This window comes from Ammodytes marinus, assembly GCF_949987685.1.
Source record: "Ammodytes marinus genome assembly, chromosome: 14".
In the NCBI taxonomy this organism is placed as follows: domain Eukaryota; kingdom Metazoa; phylum Chordata; class Actinopteri; order Uranoscopiformes; family Ammodytidae; genus Ammodytes; species Ammodytes marinus.
The window spans coordinates 19,364,686-19,392,135 of NC_137218.1; the positions used below are offsets into that span (position 1 = coordinate 19,364,686).

The 27,450-nt window shown below is 41.0% G+C and overlaps 2 protein-coding genes across 2 annotated transcripts; both read left to right on the top strand.

Annotated features, from left to right (window-relative positions):
- The first annotated feature begins 1,634 nt into the window (after nucleotides 1-1,634).
- Nucleotides 1,635-17,564, top strand: pls3 (plastin 3 (T isoform)). The gene is made up of 16 exons (XM_080040751.1): nucleotides 1,635-1,728; nucleotides 7,320-7,427; nucleotides 7,585-7,736; nucleotides 10,277-10,406; nucleotides 10,544-10,676; nucleotides 11,735-11,816; nucleotides 11,912-12,077; nucleotides 12,200-12,342; nucleotides 13,346-13,441; nucleotides 13,580-13,775; nucleotides 14,446-14,524; nucleotides 14,629-14,746; nucleotides 14,837-14,967; nucleotides 15,632-15,755; nucleotides 16,173-16,297; nucleotides 16,404-17,564. The coding sequence occupies exons 2-16, from the start codon at nucleotides 7,367-7,369 to the stop codon at nucleotides 16,534-16,536; spliced, it is 1,869 nt and encodes a 622-aa protein (XP_079896877.1). The 5' UTR covers nucleotides 1,635-1,728; nucleotides 7,320-7,366; the 3' UTR covers nucleotides 16,537-17,564.
- Nucleotides 17,565-20,759: 3,195 nt separating this feature from the next.
- Nucleotides 20,760-25,681, top strand: cnga2b (cyclic nucleotide gated channel subunit alpha 2b; the record flags this gene model as incomplete). The annotated part of the gene is made up of 6 exons (XM_080040750.1): nucleotides 20,760-20,860; nucleotides 20,955-21,065; nucleotides 22,398-22,574; nucleotides 22,980-23,087; nucleotides 23,216-23,322; nucleotides 24,030-25,681. 6 exons carry the CDS (start codon nucleotides 20,760-20,762, stop codon nucleotides 25,466-25,468), a joined length of 2,043 nt encoding a protein of 680 aa, XP_079896876.1. The 3' UTR covers nucleotides 25,469-25,681.
- Nucleotides 25,682-27,450: the final 1,769 nt, after the last annotated feature.

A 27,450-nucleotide genomic window follows, 5' to 3' on the forward strand; every position in this document is an offset into this window, starting at 1 on the left:
CAAAACTATTTGGAAAACTACTTATGAGAGATGTTCCTATATTGTCAGAATTCTAATGTATTGGTATGCTCAGCAAACATTCCAGGTCAAATGGGATAATACTGTTTCTGATCCTTTTCATGTGGCGAATGGGGTCCGTCAAGGAGGAATCTTATCTCCTATTCTTTTTAATGTATATATGGATGACCTTTCAAGACAGCTAAATGAATGTACAACAGGATGTATTGTGGGAGATCAAGTTGTGAATCATCTCATGTATGCTGATGACCTGGTTTTACTTTGTCCATATTCTGTTGGGCTACAAGAGCTGTTGAGGATATGTACACTATATGGAAGAGATTTTGACATCAACTATAATGCCAAAAAGAGTAAGGTCGTTGTTGTGAGATCTAGAGAGGACAAAAAATCCTCTTTTCCTGTTTTCCACCTCTCAAATGGACTATTAGAAATATCCAGGGAATTAAAATATCTAGGACATGTCTTCTCAGATGATCTCATGGATGACAGTGACATTCGTCGTCAATGGTGTAAAATATATGCACAGGCCAACATGATGTTGAGGAAATTTTCCAGGTGTTCCACAGATGTTAAGTGTGCTCTGTTTAGGGCTTATGTCACACCGCTGTATACAGCTCATCTGTGGTCCTCTTACAGAGTGAGAAGTATGCAGAGGCTTAGAGTGGCATATAATGATGCCATGAGGTTGTTGCTCCGTGTTCCTAGGTGGCACAGTGCTAGCCAGTTATTTGTGTCCTCTAATGTACCTACATGTCAGGCACTGTTGCAAAAGTTGATGTTCAGTTTCATGTGTCGTTTGAATTTGTCAGAGAATGGCATCATTATGGGCTTAACCAACCCTATGATGGGCTATCGGTTCACATCCAGGCTTCGAAAGCATTGGCATGATAGCTTGCACCTATTTTAGTACAGTATTTTATTGAGTAATGTATTTTAATGTGTTCTATGTGTGTGTGTATGTTGGATGTGAGTGGACCATCTGAGTCCTTAATAAAGATTATATATATTTTCTTAATTTACCAGACATTTGACATTTAATTTGAGGAGAAACACTGTTGTACAGTTTCTATTTTTATGTATGATATGTTTTTGATTTAATAACGTATCTATCTATCTATCTATCTATCTATCTATCTATCTATCTATCTATCTATCTATCTATCTATCTATCTATCTATCTATCTATCTATCTATCTATCTATCTATCTATCTATCTATCTATCTATCTATCTAGGCTATCTAGGCTATCTATCTATCTATCTATCTATCTATCTATCTATCTATCTATCTATCTATCTATCTATCTATCTATCTATCTATCTATCTATCTATCTATCTATCTATCTATCTATCTATCTATCTATCTATCTATCTATCTATCTATCTATCTATCTATCTATCTATATTAGACTACTAATTAATAATTATTTCCCCCTTTTTTGCACTTTTGTCTCCACCACAGTCCTCTTTTGACATTAATATGGGCGTATCTTTTCTGATATACTGTACACTAGGCTTACATTTATAGTTTGCTTATTTTTGTCACGAATAACACTCCATAACCCAGACCTCAGTCTGGTAGTGACATCACCGACGGGGCGTGGCCGACATTCCATCCACCGTCTACTTTTTTGTCTCTACGTGGAGGCATAGCGTGGAGGAGGCAGGACTGCAAACTGGACGCTGTCTGGAATTTCAAGCGCACCGACAGTGAGTACCAATTTCCTGGCAATTTCTAGACCAAGAACTATTCACAGCTAGAGTTTATTAAAGTAGAGTTTTACCTTAATAGAAACCTTGTCCTAAACGTTCCTCTCTATGATAGCCGCTATATCTGTTTGGAGGGGGATGGATTTGCAAAGACTGCACAGGGATAGTTTCCTGTCCATAAAACTTGCATGTCTGTCTCTAGCCTGGCTAGCGTTAGCTACACCTTCACTGTAGCCTATTCATCACAGCGCTGGATAGGTCACAGAAATACTGAAGTAAAGCAGCCCCGGACTCATTAACTCTGCGACTTGACAATTTTTAGTTGACATAACTGCTCACAAACATAACCATAGCTAACAATAGCCTATGCTCTAAAATGTTGGTGAATGTTTTAACGCTTAAATGACAGCCCTTTTATTCACTCGTTGTTGTTCTTTGCGCTCAAGTAAAGCAGTGGTCTGAGTCAACTTGTTTACTGCTGAGTGATTTACCAGATTGTTCCTGTGGAGCCATCTGGGGCTGCAGGCAGCATACATCTGGGATCCCGATTGTGGATCACTGTTAAGGCAGCAACTTCGAACAAACAGACGGTGTGATGGTATCAGAGAGACCCACATTTCAACCAGATAAATATTGTGACTTGGAACAATTACTGTGTTGTGAATACAGTCACCTCATCACATGCTGTTGTGTCTCAACGACATTGTTCAGTAGCCTATGTATGTCCTAGTTGTGTCTGTTCTGGTTTAAAGTCCCGTTTTGGGGCAACTTAGATATACATTTGTTTAGTTTTGATAGGCAGGACTGCGTAGGAAATAATCTGTCGGCTAATTAAATTGAACCGTGCCCGTCATTAACCTGATTGGTTTAGTGAAATTGCCCTTGAAAGTGCATGTGCAGTATGTGTAGGCTAGCATACTATGCTTCAAGTCATGCTGAACTTCATTCTGTGCTACAGCAGAACCACATGAGAGTGAAGATGCTTGAAATGCAGACATTACGTCCGATGTTGTCTCTGTGAAGACAAACCTGATAGTCAAGAAGGGGGGAGGGCGTGTGTTGTTCCGCCCTTGCAGTTGCTCACACCACCTGTGCATATGAACAGGTTGCCCCACTTTTCTGCGCTGTTATGGTTTTAGACACCTGTTGTTCAGGCTAGTGAAAGGACCTAGATGCACGTATGCATTTTACTCATGGTTTTGTCCTTTTCAGCTTCATAGTTTGTATTTGTTTGTTTTATTTTAATGTAAAATAATTGTTTCCTGCATCAGTTTTCTCTCCAACGGGACAGTGCAACCCCATGACTGTTTTGTGAAAAGACATGGCCATGTAGCCAAGGTTATGTAGCCTATTTATCATACTTGTAAAATACCTTTTGTGGTAAAACAAATGTAATCTCCCTTCACAGAAGTGCTACAACAAGGAGAGGTTTGAGTGGAAATTACAGAGGACTTTTTGACTGTACTTCGGTCACTAAGAACTAATTGTCGAATTAGTCACTTATCTCCACAAAGACATTCTCTCCATCTTTGTGTCCAGACTGGCATCTTGCCTCCAGGCACGCTTCATGTTGGCGTGAGGAAAATCGTTCACTATTTAAATGGATAATGTTTTACAGGGCTTTTGTGGAGTAGGAGTGACAAACCCTTGTAGGTGTGGCTGCATACTGTTACTGTTACCACCCAACTGATTGAGCAGCACCTCAGTAACCTGTCTAATGACATTCTTTAAGCAATGGTTTGTGGGGATTCCTTCGTTAACAACACACAGGCCTCTTGGACCTAGTGCGTGCTTTACGTCCTTTCATCTGGGGGAAAATATGCACGAGCAAGCTATAAGGATTAGCTGCAGTACTCACGGTTAGGGATACAGCTGTAGGGACCATTTCATTTGAATATTTCCCTGATGATTCACTGTATATCAAAAGCTTTGTTGGCTTTTTATAATGCCCCTAAACCGAGCCTAGGGCATTCAAGCTAGCAGCTGGACATGATGTAAGAGGTGTGTAACGTAGTCTGCGTACAGTATTTTGTTGCTGTCACCTCTTCCTCTACCTGTCAGTGCGGGCCATGCTTATCTTATTCACACAGCCCGAAGAGGAAATAAAGGGCCGGTGTGTTACTGAACGTTTGGGGCGTTCGTGAGTCACTTTTCCTCACATCTGCAGGCGATTGTGACTATACGAGTAAAAACGTCCCGTGTTCTCGCAGACAGTTTTGGGTGTGTTGCATATGAATTTGACCACACTTGGGAAGGGTGCCCGGTCTATTTGTGTGTGTGTGTGTGTGTGTGTGTGTGTGTGTGTGTGTGTGTGTGTGTGTGTGTGTGTGCCTCACATTTCCCATGTAACTGTGTGGATGAAACAGTGGCGGGGCGGGGTGTGGCGGCTGGCTCTACACATTTAACTCTGCCATCTGGGAGCAGCCCTCCACTTGAAATTGACTGAAAGAACCATCAAAGGCCATTGTAAACAGCGTCAATGGGTTTTTTTAGAGGGGGGATATTAACAATTAAAAGCTGGTGCTCGGAACGAAATATGTGTTGTGTGTGTGTGTGTGTGCGTGTGCGTGTGCGTGTGTGGGGGGGGGGCTGATACTGAACAGCAGGAGAATTGAGAGAGTGTGTCTTCTTGACTGAGTGAGTGGTAAAATCTCTGAAAGGCTACAATTTGAAGCTAGTCCAGTTGCTCTTGTTTTGCTCCTGCTAGATATCACATGACCGGGAAGCCCACGCAGATGGTCTTGCATTTGTTGTTTCTTGTAAGTTTCATTTCATTTCAGCCCAATGAAAAACATTTTTGGGGCTCATGTTGAATTCCCCTTCATTTGAGTTCAAAGTTAAATCTCTTCCCAGTATATGTATATATATATATATATATATATATATATATATATATATATATATATATATATATATATGTATATGTATATATATATATATATGTATATGTATATATATATATATATATATATATATATATGGGAGCAGCCCTCCACTTGAGGGCTGCTCATATATATATAGCTATATATATATATATATATATATATAGCTATATATATATATATATATATATATATATATATATATATATATATATATATATATATATATATATATATATATATATATATATATATATATATATATATATATATATATATATATATATATATATATATATATATATATATATATAATATAGCTCTATTAGGAGTATTGATGTGCTCTTAGGCAAACATGAGGCACTCCGTTTATCCATTTAGGAGCTTGTTTGCCGTTCCGATCAGTTGTCAGAAGAGTGCAGGAATTGTCTCACCCCTCTCGGAGCAACGCAGTCCAGCTGTCAAAGACCGCAACTGTCTTTGGAGCCTGACACTCTGCACTCATTTTCATGCGTTACACACAGGATTTATTGCAGAGGTTTGTTACGGTGGTCACAAGCCCCTCTATTCTTCTGTGCCATCAGTGATACATCTCACATTTGTCCGTTGCCATCTGTGCCCCTGGCTCCATGTACTTAACCCCTCTCTTCTGTTTCCACTTACTATCTCGTCGAGGGTGTGACAAGGGCTGGCAGAGGACGTAATGTTTGTCGGCCCTCGTCGCTGACTTCAGCGGCCACATTTCACATGCTTCTGGAGAAAAAAAGTTAAATATAGCAACACTGACATCGTCATTTTCCTAATCGTTTAGTCAGGAGTTTTTGCTTGCCCCAATTTAGTATTGCTTTGCAGAAGAAAAACACCCTGTTCTCTGCCATTCAGGGAGTGCCGTATAAAAGTATCTCTGTTAGTGTTGGAACTCATTTAAAATGGAAAAAAAGAAACATGATTTCCTCTGAGAGACCTTGTTGGGTAAAGTTATTTTCAATTTTGAAGGACAGTTATTAGTATTACCTTTTTATCAGTGTATTTGGTTAGCAACATGGTTGGAACTGAGTCACATCTCGGATACCACATGGCTACTGTGTTGAATCATCTTTCATGAACGCTATTAATAGCTTCATTCATGTAAGAGGATGCACGGTTACTGGACTTTTGTTCATTGTTCGTCTGCTTGAATGTCTGCCTGTGAGGCTGCTGTGGCCACAGGAAGGAGAGATTGTGGGGATTCACCACTTCAAGAATAAATACTTGTATTATATAAAGGTCACCTGTTATGAAATACTTTTTCATGTTTATTCAACATTATTATTGGTCACCTGTGTGAATCTAGACTCCTAAAGTTTTGAGAGGATAACAACCCTCTCTCTTTTTCTCCACCTCTTCCTTTCTGAAAACCTGTGATGGAAAAACCCCTGCTAGATTTCTCTCCCCTTATGACATGATAAGGGGAGAAGCAACACCCTCTCATTGCCCACCTAATTTAGCACTATACCTCCACCTGTGATAACCACCATACTCCTAGAAAATGGCAATTGGATTCAAACCTGCAGTTAATTTCAGGGACAATCAGAGCAGGCTGGGCTTTATGGAAGGAGGGGCTTAAAGAGACAGGCTCTAAAATGGAGCGCTTTTAGACAGAGGCTGAAAAGATGAAATTTAGCAATGGCACTCTGAGGAATAAACGGGGTTTGGACAAACAATACACCATGAAAACAGTTTCTAGTTGAAACCCAAATTACAATTTTCAACCTGAAAATTAGCATAAAATGTATCCTTTAACTAACTGGGCATTAAACAAGTATGGGTTTAAAAACTGATCCTTTTAGGTTACCAAAGCATAAACCCCATTTTTGTTTTCTGAACTCCTGTGTTGGAGAGGAATGCCATTAAACCAGTTTAGCTTCGGAGAGCGAGGCAGCACACCCTGCTCACCTCGCTGTGGAAGTGAAGCCCGATCTGCCCAGGCCCCATGCATTCCTCCGCCACTACTGGACGGGAAGGAGGCACTCGGAGGAATTCCTTATTTTCAGTGGTTTTCAGATGGTTGCCTTCACTCAGAGGAGTTTGGGAACTGTGTTTTTTGTAAAGCAAAACATCTCAGAAGTTGAGTCTCGCTGGTTACAACCTTCTTATGTGACTCGAGTTCCACGTTTGGATGAATTTGTCTACTGGGTTAAGACATACAATTTCAAAATAGAGCCCCAGATGTTACATGTTGCATCAAACTGGATGCCGTCACCCTTGCTTTTTCATTACCGCTTGCTCGGTTTATCAGATTGTTTTAACACAAATTGGGTTTACAAGGGGAAAATTTGTGTGTTTCAGAAGATTTGAAAGACGTTCTATAAACAATAGTCAAGTCACAGAAAAAACTGCAGCCGTCTTAGCTTCTCTGGTGGTTTATTTTTTTAACAGCATGGGGTGATTGCTACACAATGAAACCAACAGGAAATTACTTTGATTATGGGAGAGGGACGTGCTTGGAAAAGGAAAAGGGCTAAAGAGAGGGAGACTAAAGAAAACAGTAGATATGATCAGCAGCAGCAGCAGGGGCGGGGATCAGTGGGGTGGCGGATGCATAAGTTACCACTTTAATAGTTTTTAAAGTTTGACTGTCAAGTGATCTCAAGTGCCCTCTCAAGTCCTCTATCCTGTGTCATGTCAAGTCCCTGTTGATGACTCTGTGCTCTTTTTTCCTCTCCTCAGTCCTACCTTTCTCTGACTGACCCACCTCAGGTCAATCACAGAAAAACATGTCTGGAAAGATAACAAAAGAGGAGATGGAGGAGATGAGGGAGATCTTTGGGAGAATTGGTGAGTAAAATGCCTGGTTACCCTAACTTTACAGGATGTTATTTATTAGATAATTGAATATATATATTGAACCCCCCCCCCAAAAAAATAAATTGTAATGCATTGCTGTAACAGTGGATCCACTTGTACAGTTATGGCTCTTTTTGTGTCACTCTAGATCTGGACAACAACGGATTCATCAATGATTTTGAACTTCACGAGCTCCTCAAAGACGCCGGCCATACGTTACCCGGATACATGGTTCGAGAGATAATCCAGAAACTGGATCGCAACAAGGATAACAAGATCAGCTTTGAGGAGTTTCTGTCGGTAGGTTTAAGGTTTTTCCCCTTCTCCTCCTCAAACTTTTCTTACTCTGGGTTGGTCTTTTTTTGTTTCCTGTTCTGCCCTGAGAGCACCTCACCCTCCTGGACGGGGCTGCCTATGCAAAGCAACGTTTTAGCAGCTCTGCGTACGACAGCGTTGTAAGGCAAACCACACACACGCATACGCACTCAGGAAATGTGGAAGTGAGGTCAGCAAAGTGGTGTGAGTTCCAGTATTTTGTTTCAGCAGCGTTTCAGAGAGAGCAGCCGTTGACAGAGTGCAGCTTCTGGTTCAGAAGCGCGAGGGGTCGAACAACATGCACCGAAGCTGTGTTTTGTCTCTTCTATGATCGTTCCAACATTCTATTTTAGGCTCCTCAGTTAGTTGGCAATTAATTGTATTTATTTATTCAATAAAAGTAATTGTGTAAACAAAGTTGGAGGGTGTTTTGTCATGAAATGTCCTTTAGCAAAATATATCCCAAATTAGACAACCTCATTTTGTATATCATTTGTGAAGATAATCCCTCCCGTGCCAAGGATCGCCTGATTGATCAGTTGATTTCTGCCATGATGCAAAACCTAGGATTTGACTGTCGCAGTCTGTCGTGCTGTGTTCATGTGCTGGAGGGGAAGCCAGGACATCTGAGACTTTCCAGTTGGCTGGCTTAAAGCAATGTGCCATTGTGTTAGAAAGGTGTTCGCTCCACCACTTAGGCTTTGGTAAAACAACCCCACTTAGAAAGTATTATGTATGTGGGATGAATGAGATTATCTTCCTTACTACCCATCGATGAGAGCGTTAAAGCAACAACAAAAAAAAGAGGAAAAAGAGAAGCTTTTTTGCTAGCTTGCACAACTGAATGGAAATCATATCATATGTGCAAGGTCATGAATGTTGTGTTGTGGTTACCTCAGTTTTTACTTTAGTGCCCCCCAAAAAATGCAAGTTGGCACACTGACTCCTTGTGCATGTTTGTGGTAAATTTTGCTGCGCTTTTTTCAAAGTCACCCTTTGCCGGGTTGAATAGCTCATTGTGGTAACGCCAACGCCTGTGGGGCTGAGCTCACTGCTGCTGATGAAGCATAGATAACTTCAACATCAGGAAATATCGCACATATTACCATAGAATGCCTATTGTCAGAGCAGCTTTGTCTGAAGCCGCTGGCAAGTTGTGCGTTACTGATAAGCTCCACACAGTATTGTCTCACACCACACAGCTCTCTATGGCCCCTTTTAGTTGTGACTGATTTATTGTTTACAGGTAATTATTTAATGTTTGCATGTGTGGACAAGTCTGACTGAGGGTTGGTGTTGGTGTGGGGGATGATAACCGCTATAGCTGTGGCGGTTTGCTGTTACTGGTGATATCATACTTGCACTCACACACTTAAAGCCGGTAATACTAAGATTAGATGCATAGTGAATGTCTCCCTCAATAACTACAGTATACTTTAATGCACAACACAACATTTTTTTTTTTTATGAACCCAATCCATCCATTCGTCTTGCTGGACTTTCCATATATTTTTTAAGCCCGTTAATATTGGTCAAAACTCACTGGCCTAGACGTCATATGTTCCTCTTAAACAGCCAGGCTGGCTTCATATTTTTTAATGCCAGTGAGGAGAAATTCCCGAAGCTCTGTTGTGTCTGCTGAGTGACTTTGGTGGCTAACGGGACAACAAGGGGTGCAACAAAAAAAGAGGAGGGAAGATGATTGAGCCTTTTCCACAAAAGTATGAGTGCAACTAAATAGTTTTCTCACCATTGATGAATCAATTTATTATTTGATTAAGTGGAGATTTGAAAAAAGTTAAATAAGTCATGAGTGATTTCTGGTAGTAAAATGATCTGTGATACAATCAATAATAACACGTATGATTGTGTTGTGATTTTCGTGATTGATTTGCAGGTTCTTACACTCAGTGGGCACCTTTTTATAAACTAATATTGTCCGGTACAACGGTCCTTCACCCTTTTATGATGCCTACTTTGTTCAGCTCTTGTTGACACTGTCATAGAAGGCTTATTTATAATGTATGTTTTAGCATTGAGGTCACAGTGAGTCATGGTGTTGTGCTGGACTGCATTATATTCAAGTTTGTTTGTAATGCTCCGCCCCTCCCCCGTGTAAATAGGGAAGAATACAAAGTCTTGAATTGCATTAGACTGGACCGGTGTACTTAGTAAAGTGGCCCACTGAGTGCACATGTCAGAAGAACATTCAGTTAGTGCTTTCAAAATTAAAAATATATGGTGATCATTTCCCTTTTAAAACTAATGTGATGCTGACACTACACAGACACGCTATGATCGAAACATTTGCAGAAAACCACAATTTTGTTCATTATTACTGACCCAAGTAATGTCAACAGTATTAATAAAAGTCAAAGCAATGAACTCTCTACAATATTTGCATATCCACCACATAACCAAATCTTCATAAAACCATCTGAAATAACCTGTAAATTCATAGGAAAAACATAACATAGGATTCTTGAGTATTGAGTGTTAAGAGTCTTTTTCGACCTTGCTTTTAGATCGTCCAGGAACTGAGGGGCAGTGAAATTGCAAAAACCTTTCGCAAGGTCATCAACAGAAAAGAAGGCATCATGGCTATTGGAGGGACGTCCGAGCAGTCGAGCGAAGGCACACAACACTCGTTTTCTGGTAAGATGCACCGGCAATGTCTTCTCCTTCCTTTATCCACCTGCAGCCGGTGTTAGTCACTTACTGTTGACTTTGTCCCCTCTGCTTGTTGTCACATTGCTTTTTAAACTGATGCCCGTGTCTGTACGTCCTTGCAGAGGAGGAGAGATATGCCTTTGCCAACTGGATCAACACGGCTCTGGAAAAAGACCCAGACTGCCAACACGTCCTGCCTATGGACCCCAGTACAGACTCTCTCTTCAACACTGTTGGAGACGGTATAGTACTTTGGTGAGAGTCCCCGGTTTCACTTCAAGCCAGCAACACGCACACACACACACACACACACACACACGCACACACACACACCACACACGTTTGTACTGCTATACTTGTGCAGACATTCCTTGACATAATGCATTCCCTAGCCCCTTACCCTAACCCAAACCATCAAAACAAATTCCCTATCCCCAGCCCTTACACAAACCCTAACCAAAACCTAATTCTATCCTGAACCTTAAAACCACATCTTTAGCCTCAAACAGCCCTTTAAAGGCGAGAACTGTCCAAAATGTCTCCGCTTTCCAAAAATGTTGTCGCTCTTATGGTCTTAACTCCAAAAATGCCTAAATGTCAAATACCTGATTCTCACTGAGCCTACCTAATGTTTTGATCACATTTGTACTGACAAACAGATGACTAGGAGCCTGTATTGGGGAATGTCAACCATAACAGCAGAGGAGATATTGACACTAATACAATATTTACAGCATATTGTTCTTTGTTTCTTTTTGTTAAATCACCAGTTCAAGGTTCACAATTTTATATGAAAAGAAAATTAGTAAAGTAAAATAAATAACATTGGTAAACACAGCTGTTAAAGTAGATCATTGTTAAAACAAACAAACTTAAGAGTCTTACAGGTTTTCAGCACTTTGTCATGTTAGTTGTAAGGTTAACATAATAAAGATAGCAGACACACAATCTTCTGTCCATATTCCAAACAGACAAACTGCTGGACAAAGACAAACACTGTTCACATGCCAAAGCTAAAGAATTGTTAAGGCTGATACACATTTGCCATTTTATCTAGCTGTTAGACGTGTATTCACCCTATATATGTTATATTCACCACCAAAGTAAGAGGCAAGTTTAGCAAACAAAGCTGAACTTTGGAGATGTTGCAATTACAGGGTCTTTTTTTAACAACTTGGCCAACAGGGTGCCATGAAAATAAACAATATAATTATACATTTTGGGTCACTATCTCTCTTATTTTTAAAACTTGAATACCGTATCAAATGTCGGATCAAATGTAATGTATTTTTTTTTTTTTCCCTTTTGCACAGCAAAATGATCAACCTGTCAGTGCCCGACACCATCGATGAGAGGACCATAAACAAGAAGAAGCTCACACCATTTACAATACAGGTCAGTTTAATGAACCGTATGTCTGGGCTGCTGTTTTTTGTGTTTCTTTCTTTTTTATGGGGTTTTCCAACATTTGATACATTTGTACCTTACAGGAGAATCTGAACTTGGCCCTGAACTCAGCCTCTGCTATCGGCTGCCATGTGGTAAACATTGGCGCTTTAGACCTGAAAGAGGGGAAGCCTCATCTGGTGCTGGGCCTCCTGTGGCAGATCATCAAGATCGGTCTGTTTGCTGACATCGAGCTCAGCAGAAATGAAGGTACGGGACATAGCCGATAGTTCCATTACTTGAACATCAATTTGAGTTTGTGTTGCTATCACTAGGGTACCCCCTGGCCTGTTGTCAAGCAGCTTAACTGACCATTAACACCCCCTGTACAGCGCTGGCAGCACTGCTGAGAGACGGGGAAACTCTGGAGGACCTGATGAAACTGTCTCCAGAAGAGCTGCTGTTGCGTTGGGCTAACTTTCACCTGGAAAATGCAGGCTCACCAAAGATCAACAACTTCAGTTCTGACATTAAGGTGCCCCCCCCTCCCCCCTCCCCAACTAACACTCAATCAAGCTGGTGTTATTTATTCCCTAGATGCAGGTAGGGAACAACTCAAAATAGACCTATAAACACTAAAACGGAAAATATTTTGTAGGGTTGTTTATTATTAGCTTATTTCCATGAACTTCAATAGTGACAAGGTCCACCAACATGGGTGTCTGTCAGCACACTGGGAGAGGCAATGCATGTTTGTGTTTGCACAAACTCAATCAAATATCCGGCTCCACTGTCCCAAAAATAGTATTTTCCCAGAAGTGTGTCTTTCCACCTAACATCAGTAAACTGTCACGTGTATGTAAAACACATGTTGTGTACATTTTGTGTTCAAAAAGGAAAAAAGTGCTTTTGTTTCTTTGGCAACATGCCTATTACTAAGGAAGTGAAGCTAACCTCCCGGATAACCCATCCCACCCAGACCATTCACTTAAACCAGCCCAGCACCAGAGCACCATGTACTCACATGTCATAAATTATAGTAATTAAAGTGTCAGATGAACAGATTAAAAATTAATTTGTTGCACTGCTGTGGGGCGTTGTCAGGCCTTTACATAAATCAGCCAGGCAGGTATACGAGTACGTAGTACATACTATACCTGTCTGGTAACATTTTTATTTTTTCTCATGCTATCTCCCACTTTAACATCTTGTTCATAAAAATATTTTCTGAGATACTTTGCTTTAGTATACAACAAAACCATTACAATTTTGCAATCTTATTGTTTGAGTGTAATTTTAAAATGAACAACAGTTTCTGTGTATAATTCCACAGCTTCTACTTAATATATGCCAAATGTTGTGCTTATAAAAAGAAATCTAATGAATAATAAAGGTTTTTCACAAGTAGTATCAAGTTCATCAATATTGTAGTAGTTTTCTCAATAAAACAAAAATATCAATTACATTACACAGTTGGCTTCCTTGGCTATTCATTAGTAGAAATCTAATTTAATTACATTTTTTTTGTAATATTCCAGGATTCGAAGGCCTATTTCCACCTCCTCAACCAAATCTCTCCAAAGGGCACGGATGAAGATCAGCCACGCATAGACATCAACATGGGCGGCTTCAGCGTAAGCACTCTTGACAGTGTGCGCTCACGGTTGAGTGTCTTGGCCACATGGTAACAGCTGTGCAGTGTCTCTGACCGGAGCGTGTGTTCTGTGTGTGTGTGTGTGTGTGTGTGTGTGTTCTGTGTGTGTGTTGTTCAGGAGAAAGACGACATGCAGAGGGCAGAGGCCATGCTGCAGCAGGCCGACAGGCTCGGCTGTCGACAGTTTGTCACACCGGCTGATGTGGTCAGTGGAAACCCCAAACTCAACCTTGCCTTCGTTGCCAATCTGTTCAACAAATATCCATCGCTTACCAAACCTGAGAATGAGGACATTGACTGGGGACTGTTGGAAGGTGGGTATAGGGAGCAGGGAGGGCTACATTGGATAGTCAACTTTATAGTGTTAGAACCTCTGTCTCAAATCTCCCAGTATCCAGTATGTCTACTACCATCAAGGAAGTTCACTTCAGAAATGGCAGATAAGGTCACACTATTTCTATCCGTAGTGAGTCACTCTTACTGAAACGGATTTTCCTCTTGGGTTCAATGAAATTCCTAATAAATACACAAATAATAATAATCAAACTAACATATTACACATTTTTAAGTGGTGTTGTTGTGTAGTTTCAATTGACCATCTGCGTCATCAGGACTGTGTGGTTGGCTAGTGTAAAATCCCATCTCAATCAACGGTATGAGGAGAACCAGCTCGGAACAAACAGCTTCTTGAGCTAATGAATTAGCCTACAGGCTTTTTTTTTTTTAGCAATGAAACTACAACAAGCCACTCCTACGTTTGGCTCCCACTGGATATGTTGGTTAGTATGCAGAGCACATGATTATAATAGTCAACTGTTACCAGATATTCTGCTTATATGGCCAGCAGCGCGACAACAAGTGGCAACTGGTTAGACAGACGAGCTGCCTGTTCAATACTACACTGGCTAATACTGAGACCACTAGTAGGGCCGCTAGCTGTGATACCATAAAGTCCCCTAAATCCTATGATGCTTTGCTGTCTAGGTGAGACACGAGAAGAGAGGACATTCCGAAACTGGATGAACTCTCTGGGAGTGAACCCGAATGTCAATCATCTGTATTCGTACGTACCACAAACACAAAATCCTGTATACGTGGTCGTATAATTTACTCGTTTAGATTTTTTTATTAATGTTAATGACTTTCAAACAAACTGTTGTCTTTTAGAGACCTGCAGGATGCCATGGTTATCCTTCAACTATATGAGAAGATAAAAGTGCCTGTTGACTGGAACAACAAAGTCAACAAGCCACCTTACCCCAAGCTGGGATCAAACATGAAGAAGGTAAATTATTGTCCTTTTTAATCGTTCATTGCGAAGTTATAAAAAAGAAAAGAAAAACTAAATCAAGCTATTTTTATATTGTGCTCCTAGTTGGAAAATTGTAACTATGCAGTGGACCTGGGCAAAACAGCCAAGTTCTCACTTGTTGGCATCGGCGGGCAGGACCTGAATGATGGCAACTCTACCCTGACTTTGGCAGTGGTGTGGCAGCTGATGAGAAGGTACAACACAATTACATCAGGATCACTTCAGTAGAAAACAGAACTAAAATAATACACCCCCAAAATATAGAAACCTGGCATGGTTTAGGTTTGAAATGTGGATGTTATTTAGTACTAAATGATTGTCCAAAAAAGTTGTTTACTATTAAGGAATTACTGAGCTTCTTTATGGGAAAAATAAAAAATGGTTAGTATATTAGGTACATGACCCTGGTTTGATGCTAAATGGATACGACTCCATACAAAAAACATTTTGTTTTTCAGCATGTCTCCGTGTGTTTTTTTAAAACACTCCAATCACTGTCGTCTTCATCGTCAGATTCATTGTGAAAACTCTGTATGTTTACGGATACCAATTTCAAGGGAGTTGGTAGTTGGTAACCTGCACGTCATGCCAATGGTGTTGTTAATGTGCGTGTTCCTCCAAATTGAGACCACATTTTGATAAACTCAGTCAACTCCCTGTCAAAATGGATGTGTGTTGACGTAGTTGTCCCCCATGCTTCATAGGCTTAGTGTCAGAGTTTGATTGCACCAAAAATCACAAGTATCCAGATGCCCTGGATGCAAGATAATAATAAAGATAATCATATCATCTTGAAAAGCAAAAAAAATAAAGAATCAGTTTGTATGCATAATAACCTCTGCTTCCCCACTCTTTCAGATATACGTTGAATGTACTGGAGGAACTGGGTGATGGACAGAAAGTGAATGATCCGATCATTGTAAAGTGGGTGAACGAAACGTTGGCAGAGGCTGGAAAAACATCCAAGATTTCAAGCTTTAAGGTGAAACAATTTTCCTCTTTTTTTAATTACATCTCTGTGAAACTATGTGTAGATAATGTGCAAATATTTCAATATGGAATTCAGATTTTTTTCTGTCCCTGAATACAGTAATCAAAACTCTATCGTCTTTTACATTTTTTTTCTTAACCTGTCACTTATCTCTCGGTCAGATGATACACATGTTGTCATTTGGAGCCCACATATGCTGATGAAGACCATGAGCAATTAAACATGCTGAAAAAAGCATTTTTTTTTACTAATTCGCTGTCATCATGCCGTTATTTTTTTGCTTAATGTGGCAGTTTATTCAATTTATTTTCAGGCAGTGTCACATAAACCAAAAGGCACTACTGTTTATCATCAGTCGGGTAAATCTGTGTGTGAGGTCCTTAATTTGTGTGCTGTTTGGTGATTTAGGACAAGGAGATCAGCAGCAGTATGGCAGTATTGGAACTGATCGACGCCATCCAGCCCGGCAGCGTCAACTACGACCTGATCAAAACCGGCAGCCTCTCTGAAGACGACAAGCTGGAAAATGCCAAGTAAGATTTAAAATGACAAAACCAAAGCGAAGCAGCCGTCTACCGGCATTTTGTTGAATATTAGTGAACATGTTTATACGAGTTGTCCTCTCCTTGGCATTCCTAGATACGCCGTTTCTATGGCGAGGAAGATCGGAGCCCGTGTCTACGCTCTCCCAGAGGACCTCGTGGAGGTGAAGCCCAAAATGGTGTTGACGGTCTTTGCGTGCCTGATGGGTCGGGGGATGAAGCGCGCCTAAGAAGAGAATGGCTTGGTGATCATTGTGACACTTTGCTTAACTCATACCAATACCGTTTCGGAACAACTCTCACAACTGAAGAAATGAAGAACCAGAATAACACATTTTTTTGGAACCAGAATAACATGAAGGTATAAATTTAAGAATCCCAAATTTGTATGTATCCCTGCCTCTTTTGAGGTGTTTACTGAAGACTAATGTGCTGTCCTCTTATTTAAAGTCCACAATACCAAAATTTCTAAAGAGGAGATGTGATCTCATGTTACAGAAGGCAACTTGTTACTTTCATTATGCAGAACTTTTCATTAATGTATAAGAATGCTGTTTTTTTTAACAAAACGGAAAAAAAAGCGAGTATGAATATTTCCAGCTGCAAGGTTGTTTACATATTTTTACTCAGACTGATAAGTAAATAATATCTTTGACTAGGCAACACACATTCCTGAACACCATACTTGTTAAAGAAATGCTTGGCAGGCAAAAATCAGTCAGAGAGTGCGTGATGTTTAGGTGGAGCACGTGGAAAAACACCCAAACATTCCCTCTCAGAAGTTTGAGCATGTCTTAATAACTGGCAAAAATAATATTCTACATATCTCTATACAAAAGCCATAACGTAAAACACCCAGTCTGATGTGCTACCTGTATTCTTGTACTCGTCATTTGTTTGTTTTGGGTGGGTTATTGCGCGAGGTAAATGCTGTTTCTGAGAGGGGAGGGGGGGGGGGGGTGTCTGGTCTTTGTTGTATTGGGCTTCTGTCTTTATTTTTGTCTGTAATGTTGGATGAGGAGCAGGCTGACTGGATTCTCTCGCCTTATGCTGTGCCTTCTTCTTGTCTCAAAGACAACTTGTACTCGCGCTTTGAGGTTTTCCCTTTTTCTATTGTATACAACATTACCAAATATAAACAGTAACTTCATTCCAGTTGCACGATACTCTATGACAACGACCAAATTGTATTTGGTCTCATGTTCATGTCTACTCTCAAGTGCTTTTCATATAACAATAAATATGACTTTGAAAATTGCTCATCTGTTTTATCTTTATAGTTTCTGGAAAGGGAATTTTCCACTGTTCTCCAGATTTAGTAATGTTCCAGTAATGAGTGGGTGCCCCCAATAACTTTATTATTATTCAATTAAACCTGATAAAATTCCTCAATCACACACTTAAATATATTTAGAGTAATATGTCCGAAAACTTTATACATTACTAACCCTAACCCTAACTCTGTCCAAACTAAACATTAGTCACTTAACAGCAACTATAAACTAAGTAATCAACACATTTGTATCACTGCATACAAAAAAACTGAAGCATAAAAACTTTCTACAGTTTTGTCTTCACTGTGAGGTGAGACCATGGACCTATAAATCTTGAGGCCACCACCACCACCACCTGATGCAGTTATAATGCTAAGCTAACCTAATGGACAGCTGGTTATAGATTCATAATAACCTTACAGACTTGAGAGAGTGGTATCAATCTTCTTGTCTTAATCTTACAAATAAGTGTCTACATTTTCCTACTTTTTTGCTCATGAAACAGTAACCCGAATTGAGAGGGACCACCTGCCAGAGGAAAAACAGCAGGCATTCACTTTTTTAACATCACTTTTTATGATCCTTTTACTGCTGCCTGCTTCTCCTTTCTCTTATCTCATCGTAAAACATATCCTGTTTTTAAACAACCTAGTACCTCATAAAAAAATATACATAGTGCAAGTGAGAGTGTTTCTTTCCCATGATGCTTTTTGATATAGGCTAGCTAAATAATATAGCCTAAGATTTGAATAGACTTTAAAAATGATGCATTTTACAAAGAATTATCACCTTAAGCTGTGTGTTGTGATTAAGCACATAGGTCTACAGTATTTGTGTGGTGAATCTCAGTTGTTTCTGTGGGTACATTTGATCTGTTAACTCTCTTCTTTCTTGTTAACTTTTTTTTTTTTTTACAGTCCATCAACTATCTCAAAGTTTCCCTACAACTGGGGATAGCTTTGACAGGTTGCAGTTTACTGTTCACTGGCCTGAATCTCAGTCAAATGTAAAGTCCCCTGGGCTTCACTCCCTGATCTGGTTCTTCTCAGTAGGCTAATCTCCGGTTCTCCCGTTTGCCGAGGATCTGATTAAAGCTGAGACGGTCAGGCTCTGTCAGAGTGCTTGATGAGGAGGAGGCAGTCTCCTGTGTCCCTAATCATCTTCTGGCTTTTCAAGCCCCATTTGCATCGGGAAGCATGTCCGTGTTGTGAATTGGCAGCTATAGCGTCAAATCCTGAACACATAACATTTTACTTTTATCCCTCGAAATGAGTCTCAAATTCAAACTGGAAGACCTAGACTAGAGTAGATTCAATCACTTTTAGGGATATAAGGTGCACATAGTCTAATGTAATGATGCAATATCAAGCCAACAGTGGGAGAAGTACAAACACTCCATTAAAAGTAAAAGTCCTGCATTGCAATTCCTACATAAGTAAAAGTACATACATATTATCAGCATATATAAAAATATAGCTGAAAAGAGGTTTGAGTAGAAGTATAACATGCAAGTCCCTTAAAGCTATATTTAAGTACAGAACTGAAGTGAATTTACTTTTTTGCTGTCTACCACATGAAGCCAATATTTCAAGTAAGGCTTTTCAAGTAAATACTTATATCATGCACCAAATAAGGCCAATATGAGGAAAAATTTACAAAAAAAGAAGAGTTAAATAATCTAACACTGTTCTCCAGTTTTACAGACATGCAGAGGAAAGGCACGCTCGAGAGGATTTCCCAGAAGGCTCTGCAGACTCAAGCTGACATCTGGGCTCTTAAACCATTGAAAGACATCCCCCTCCCTGCATCTAGCATCCTGCCAGCCTCCTGCATGTGTCTCGCTCCTTCCGACGTTTCAGGTGGACCACGTGTTTCTGCTCCTGAGGTGAAGAGGGGAACAGAAAATGTTGCAAGAACGGGACTTGTGATTAGTTTCTTTCTTTTTTAGGAGTGTTGGGAGCAGTTGTATTTTTCCTCTCATAACATCCACTTTGGGCAACGAGGATGGATTGGCAAGGAAAGAGCTGCTCTGGGTGTGTCTGTGTGAAGTCACCAAAAGGATTTTATTGGAGCCACTGAAGGAAACTAAAGGTAAGACTGAAGATGTCTGTGTAAACTTACTTATTTTTCCCTCATTATCTTTCTTTTCTCTTTTTTTGTGCCAAGCATCAGTTAATCATAATGCTTATTATCCCAATTTGCTACTTTTTTTTAAAGAAAACCATTTAATGAAAAATAATAATAATAAATTATAATTATAATAATAATAATGAATTAGTTTGAGTTAATAAATATTTAGTATTCACGTACAATTGTGTGGGAAAATTTCTTGTCACCGAGTTAATTAAGTTTGGGTATGGGAAAATATGAAATTATTTGAAAAAAGGAAGCTAAATTTGAAACTTTTTATTTTTTAGCAGCTTTATTCCCCATAAATGCTCAATGGTTTTCTTGTCTGTACACATATATCTGAATCACACTTAAGAATGAATTGGAATTCATACTAAAGATTGCAGACTTACTGACAACTGAATGTGAAATAATACAGTATACACCATTTGGTTCCAGTCAGCACCCTGGTTTCCTAAGTGATGCAGTTCTCAAGGGAGGACCGATGATTGGCTTCAGGCCTGACTGTGTGTGTGTGTCTGTGTTTTCGTTAATGATCCACCAATTAGTCACACAGTGGTAACAGTCGCCTAAACGCTTCGTCATCTGTCTGCGCTGATGGTGGAAGCGAGTCAGTGCCCTATCATTTAGGGGGGGTTGGGGGATGCTGCTTTTTGTGCTTGGAAATGTATTTTAGTGTAAACTTCCACCACCTCGAAACTGTATTTCAAACAGTGCCTCATCAGTGTTGTGTCATTGAGTTTCTCTTGCAGTTGCTTCAGTCACCACAGCAACCATTTGCTGTGTAAAGAGCCTGGTGAGGTGGTGAGGGACTGTAGCAGACAGTCCCAGTCGTCCCCCCCACCCTCCACCCCTCCTGTCCCCTGACTCTAATCTGTCCTACGCACTATAAACACTCCCAGAGACTACCTGTTAACTATATTTCCTTTGTGGCCACAATGTCACTGCAGAAAAAGTAAACTGAAAACATGATCAACAGCCCCCTCCCGGCCATATAGAACAGATAAGTGCTGTAACATGAGTGTTTGCCCACAGCTGCAGACCAGAAGATGACGGGCCAGGTGGCGGAGAGAGATCGGTCGCCACACAATCTGTCGGTGAAGACCACCTTGGAGGATGAGATCGGGAGAGCCGAGAGTATACTTAGCAGGTGGGATGTGTTTGTCTCAGAGGTTCAGAAGCATGTGATGTGCAATAAAAATGTGGAAAAACTGAAATCTCACGTGTGTTTTTTTATCACCCAGGGTGCCATCTGTCTGCGATGACACGTCCTCAGAGCTACAAAGAGTCGCTGCTCTCGACCCTCACGGAGGCACCTCCAGAAACTCTTTTCAAAGGATTGGAGCGGTCTCAAGGTAAAGCAATCTAGCCTGTTTAGACCAGCCTGATCTAGCGAGCTTCACATTTGTTTCTCTCTCGTAGATCAGTCTGGACTTCCCCCAATCTCTGTGGGGAGGATATCCAGTCCAAAAACGAGCGGGCCAGTCAGGACCCGTTTCTGACCTAACGTTCATCCCTTATCATGGAAGAGAGCTTCTGATTGGTTCATGTAGTGTGCAATCTAGCCTTGTGAGACCAGCCGATCTAATGAGCTTATTAATGATTGATTATTGATGATAGTTGATCCATGTACAAACGTCAAGGACTGCAAGAACCAACCAGGGGCTGCCTTCCACTGACGGACGGAGAGTGGGGAGTTCTCAATCTGGTTGGAGGCTAGATGCCTTCCACTAACAGATGGGGCCGGGCTCCTCCAAAAAGAGATTGGAGAAAGGCCAGACTGAACTACTGGAGAGAAACTCATGTGAAGCTGATAAGACCAGGCTAACGGCAGCTCTGAGGTGGCACATCAGCTTTTCATACACTGACTGATCAGAGTTTGGCTTTTTGAAAACAGCCCATGGCAAGACAAAGTTTGAAACCGGTGCAGACAGACTAAATGTTGGTAATATTTCTCAGGTGAATCCCAAGAAAGAGCTGAAAACCAGACGGAAACCCCATCTTCCATTATGTCACTGTGTTAACCTTCTTCTTGATGTCATGAAATATTTGAAGACTATTCCATACATCAAAATAATGGAAGTATTTTACAATTAAGGGGCTAATTGTATCCAAAAAAAAATCTGAAGTATTTCACACAGAAATTCAAGTGCATTAAATATTTGACAACTTAACATGTCGAAAGCTGATTCGTACCATTTTAAACATTAATATGTCAAATTCATTGGGTGTCTTTGACTAGAGGAGACTGTAATCCAACTGAGCGATACCGGTCTCTCAATATTTGTTCCATAAACCTGATCGCTTTTGGTCAAAAAAAGAAGGATGCACATTTACCCAAAGGCCTTTGAAAGGGGAAATACTTGTTGGAATTGTTTTGCCGGTTCACTTGTTCCACTGTCTGGCTTTTCTCTGACAGCAGTAGCTACAGTATGTTTGTGCTGGAGGAATAGTGTTTGGTGGGACTGCCAGTCCTCTCTATGATGGTGTCTTCAATTCATCTGTTGCTTTTAATTTGGTCCTGAGTTGTTATGCAGCCCCTTGAAGATGTGTGCCCCTTGTGCATCACTGTCATGGTTTTGTTTCCATACCAGTTTTCATATAGACAAAATGACCAGCGTTTTAACCAAACCTCTGAGTCACTGAAATATTTCAAGATGTCTGATTTTGTGTATGTTTCTCATCAGGCTGGTGAGCCTGGTGGTGAGACTGAGGGAATGGGCACACAGGAGCCTGTTGGAGGAGCAGGAGCGGCCAGACTCCTTCCTGGAGCGCTTTCGTGGCCCTGAGCTGAGAATGGCCCCCAGCCGCATAAGCAACACGCAACCAGATGCCAATGGAAACAATGCCAAAGGGATCTTTAGGTATGCCTATTTAAATCAAGTTTTTAGAAAACTCTGAGGGGTTTGTTCAACTCTGTGATCGTTTATTTTGCACTGCATGTCATATCAGTATACTGCAAAGTGTTTCTAGTGGTTTTCTTCACAAAAAAAAACAAGGTGTACCTTTCAATACAATACATTTCATTAAACACCCAAAAATGTCCACATACAGTAGATGAGTCAACACACAAACAGAAAGCAGAATTCTCTGTTGTTAGAAATAGTATTTATTTGTTGCAGAGCTATTGCATTGCATTGCTTTACGTATATCCTGCAGCTGCTTCTAGCTTTCTATATATGTTTGCAGTAATATGGGCAATTGCTGTTGAGACATAAGCCATAATGATTTCTAAGTGTATCGTTTTGCAATCTCTCCCATGCCTTCAGGAAAAAGTGGGAATTGTTTGTGGTGTCCCCAGCCGATGATGCCTACTACCGCTGGTTGTTTGTTATCGCCACTGCGGTGCTCTACAACTGGTTCCTTGTCGTAGCAAGGTAATAACACAACATAGATAATGTGCTGGGGCCCTGCAGCCTCCAGAGGTGGGTGATGAATGTAGTGAATGGGTGCCCTATCCACTTTTTACACTGTAGTGGTAAATAATTTATTTTTATATTCACAGGGCATGCTTTGATAGATTACAGGTGGGCAACTACATCTGCTGGCTGGTGCTGGACTACCTCTCGGACTTTGTGTACATAATGGACACCTGCGTCCGGCTTCGCACAGGTATTTTCAAATATAGCTTTGCTTGAAGACAGTGTAGTTGTATCACACAACAGGTGTGCAATGTCTTAAAGGTCACCTATTATGCAAAATTCACTTTTTCATGTTTTTTTCAACATCAATATGTGTTCCCACATATACACATACATGTGTGACTAAAGACTCTTTAAATGTGAGAAAAAACAACCCTTTCTCTTTTTCTCCACCTTCCTGGAACTCCTAATGACATCATGAGGGGGAAAGCCAAGCCCCCTCATTTACCTCCAAATGTGATAGGTACACCCCCAGAAACCCCTGAATCTAACCGTTGGTTATATTCAAACCGGCAGTTAGATTCAGTGCCAATAATAGCATACTGGGCTTTTTGGAAGGCGGGGCTTAAAGAGACAGGCTCCAAAATGTAAAGTTTCAGACAGAGGCTGAAAAGAAGAGATTCATAATGGCACCATGAAAACAGTTTACTGTAGAAACCCAATTACAAATTTGAACCAACAAATTAGCATAATATGTGACCGTTAAAATGCCCCTTGGAATTGAGAGGAACTGTAGAGTGAGGGAATTGCTGATTACAAGCAACACCTTTTGCATTAAAATCCTTTGATAGCAAGTCCACTGCTTCGCTTCTACTCATTATATAAACTGATTTGAAGAGATGAAACACAAAAGGCAGCTGAGATCACTGTTTAACTGAACTATTGGTATTGTCACAGGGTTCCTGGAACAAGGTTTGCTGGTGAAGGACCACGCCAAGCTCAGGGACAGCTATGTCCGCACTTTACAGTTCAAGCTGGACGTGGTGTCCATCCTGCCCACTGACCTGGCGTACATCTCCACCGGCATCCACACTCCGCAGCTCAGGTTCAACCGTCTGCTGCGATTCCCGCGCATGTTTGAATTTTTTGACCGCACTGAGACACGCACAAACTACCCCAACATGTTCCGTATCGGCAACTTGGTGCTCTACATCCTTGTCATCATTCACTGGAACGCCTGCATCTATTACGCCATATCTAAGTCTTTGGGACTTGGCTCGGACACTTGGGTGTTCCCAAACAGCTCCAAACCTGAATATTCCTCCCTGACTCGGAGTTACGTCTACTGTCTGTACTGGTCCACTCTTACCCTCACCACTATTGGAGAGATGCCAGCGCCAGTGCGAGACGAAGAGTACCTATTTGTGGTCTTTGACTTTCTCGTTGGGGTCCTGATTTTTGCCACGATTGTGGGAAACGTTGGCTCCATGATCGCCAACATGAATGCCACACGTGCTGAGTTTCAATCTCGGATCGATGCCATCAAACACTACATGCACTTTCGCAAAGTCAGCAAAGAACTGGAGACGCGTGTCATCAAATGGTTCGACTACCTTTGGACCAACAAGAAAGCAGTGGACGAGCAGGAGGTGCTAAAGAACTTGCCAAACAAGCTGCGTGCTGAGATTGCTATCAATGTACACCTGGAGACCCTGAAGAAGGTTCGCATTTTTCAAGACTGTGAGGCGGGCCTGCTGGTGGAGCTTGTACTCAAACTTCGCCCGCAGGTCTTCAGCCCGGGGGACTACATCTGCAGGAAAGGGGACATAGGGAAGGAGATGTATATCATCAAAGAGGGGAAGCTGGCTGTAGTGGCTGAGGACGAGGTCACGCAGTACGCTCTGCTCACCGCTGGCAGCTGCTTTGGCGAAATAAGCATTCTGAACATAAAAGGTAGCAAAATGGGAAACCGACGAACGGCCAACATTCGGAGCTTGGGCTACTCCGATCTCTTCTGCCTCTCCAAAGACGACTTGATGGAGGCAGTAACAGAGTATCCAGACGCCAAGACTGTGCTGGAGGTCAGGGGCCGGGAGATCCTGATGAAGGAGGGGCTGCTGGATGAGAGCGCAGAGAGCGGCGGGCTGCACAAAGAGGACACAGAGGAGAAGGTGGAGAGGCTGGAGTCCTCCCTAGACACCCTCCAGACTCGCTTTGCCCGTCTGCTCAGTGAATACACGCACACCCAGCAGCGGGTCAAGCAGCGCATCACTCTGCTGGAGCGCCAGCTGAATCAAACGGACTGCGGCGACGCAAACGCAGGCGCAAACGACACAAGCGACGACACGGATGCTAACGCAGAGACGGTCGATGAAGAAGACCAAATGTGCAAATAGAGGACAAAAAAGAGCCTAGCATCAAAATAAACTGTTACACTAAGGAGATTTACCAGATCCATAACTCCTGAAATACTTTGATTTAAACTTATGGTATGGGGAGGTAATAGAGCAACACTTTTAAACTTCTGTTGTGAGAATCAGTTTAGCGTGAGTGTAAAGAGATGCATGCATTTCAATAAACATGAAAAGAAAGTGGACATTACTGTTACGCACCACGCTGTCTTTGAGTTCGTGTCCATGCCACAACAAGAGAGTTGAATGCGTATGTCAATGGCTGCTTCCTTTCCAGATCAAGTTGATAACCAGCAAATGCAGATTAAAATATCACATTTTAGGTCACAGACATAAAAAGCACAGAATTTTGCTTGTAAGTTTTTTGGTCACCTGTAAACACCTTGTGCTTGGTTGCATCAGCAGAGGGATTCTGTTCTCTCGACAGTTCGTAGCCACTGTTATGCTCTGTCCCTGTGCCTCCTGGGGTGTGAGCCCAAGGAGAGATGGCAGAAGGATGATAGGTTTTCGCACACAAACACAATATTTTTCCACCGTCCTTACTTTCAAGGTCATCTGAATCAGGCGTAGTATGATGATTATCCGAGTTTAAGACTTTTTCTTCCCTACTTTTTTGGGGGAGATGAGGAGAGTTCTCCCATTGAAACTCTAGTTCTAACTAACTTAGTCAGGTTTTTTTCAGTTTCACTCGTGTTGAATGGGCTCCATTTTGTTGAGATTTTTATTTGCTATAAAATCTACTTTGCCAGTATTTTATTAAAGTAGTGGAGTAGGCCACTTTAGTCTAATTTTTGGCTCCCTTTTCCATTATGCAGACTCACTCTCTTTAGCAAGGGACTGGGGATTTTCCAGTTATTCAGCGTCTGCATTCCAGGATACAACTCAACCACATGAGCAGTGCCGATAAGCGCAGCTGGAACAATGCTTCTGCAGCAGAGCTGGCTATAATAAAGAGGCAGTATGTGTGTATTGCCCGCATGCAGCCCCTGAAGGAGTGGGTGGGTTCAAGTAATGTGGACAAATCTCCAGTTACCTGCCATAGGCTGGTGAGGGAGCAGGAAGATAGATGAAGTCTCTCTTTTGTATCAGATTGGAAAGAAATGCCAGGTACAGCCCGATCGACTCAAATATCAAAGCTGTGTTGTCAGCAGCACATGAACAGCTCCATCTTGACCTCTATATGAGAATACAAGATGAGAATTCCTAAGAAACATTATATAAAGAATACAATTGAAAAAAGTATGATATTCATCATATTTCAATTACAATATTATTCTAGTATTATTGGTCAATTAAACCTAAAAACATCACTGAAATGCAGAATTGTTTTCACTTTACAGCCACCTTTGGTTTGGACCAGTTTAAATGAAGATGCCTAAGTAGGTTTTGGCCTAAATACTTTCTACCTATCACAGCGTATGTGAAAGATAGCTCTGCAAGTTCTCATTTGACTTACCCCTCAAGGTCTCTTCTCCATTTCAAGCACAGTTGAACACAGAACAGGACAGCCCTTAAAGCCCCTGAAAATTAATTTTTCTCATCAGCTTCTTACTAGGAGTAATGGAGTCCCATAAAGCCAGAGTAATTTCTGTCAAAGTTTGAGCAATCTTGGTTATTTCCCGTTGGAAATATTTTTACATTTCTTCTTTTCTCTGAGCTCTTATTGCTTGTTAAAAGTGTGAGGGGCCCGTTACGTCACACACTTCTGATTAACAACATTTGAAACATAGTCTGATGACAGGTGTTGAGCCTTTTGGTCACCGTCAATAAATTCTGATCAAAAACCACACAGTCCGTAAGCAGTTTTAGGATGATAAAACACTTACACTTCTAAATAACTATATCTAAACATTTAGATAATTACTTGTGTAATCATAATTGTCCAATGTTATAAGGAAAAAACTTTTGAAGCCAAGTTACCAGATACTTTAAGTGCTAATTTAAAAAGGAAATTACAGTTACAGGTG

Bases quoted from the DNA above. Each gene is read 5' to 3' on its own strand.
- pls3 (XM_080040751.1), top strand. From the start codon at position 7,367: ATGTCTGGAAAGATAACAAAAGAGGAGATGGAGGAGATGAGGGAGATC. The intron at 7,737-10,276 runs GTAGGTTTAAGG...CCTTGCTTTTAG, and splicing joins GCTTTGAGGAGTTTCTGTCG to ATCGTCCAGGAACTGAGGGG. The intron at 14,525-14,628 runs GTACGTACCACA...GTTGTCTTTTAG, and splicing joins AATGTCAATCATCTGTATTC to AGACCTGCAGGATGCCATGG.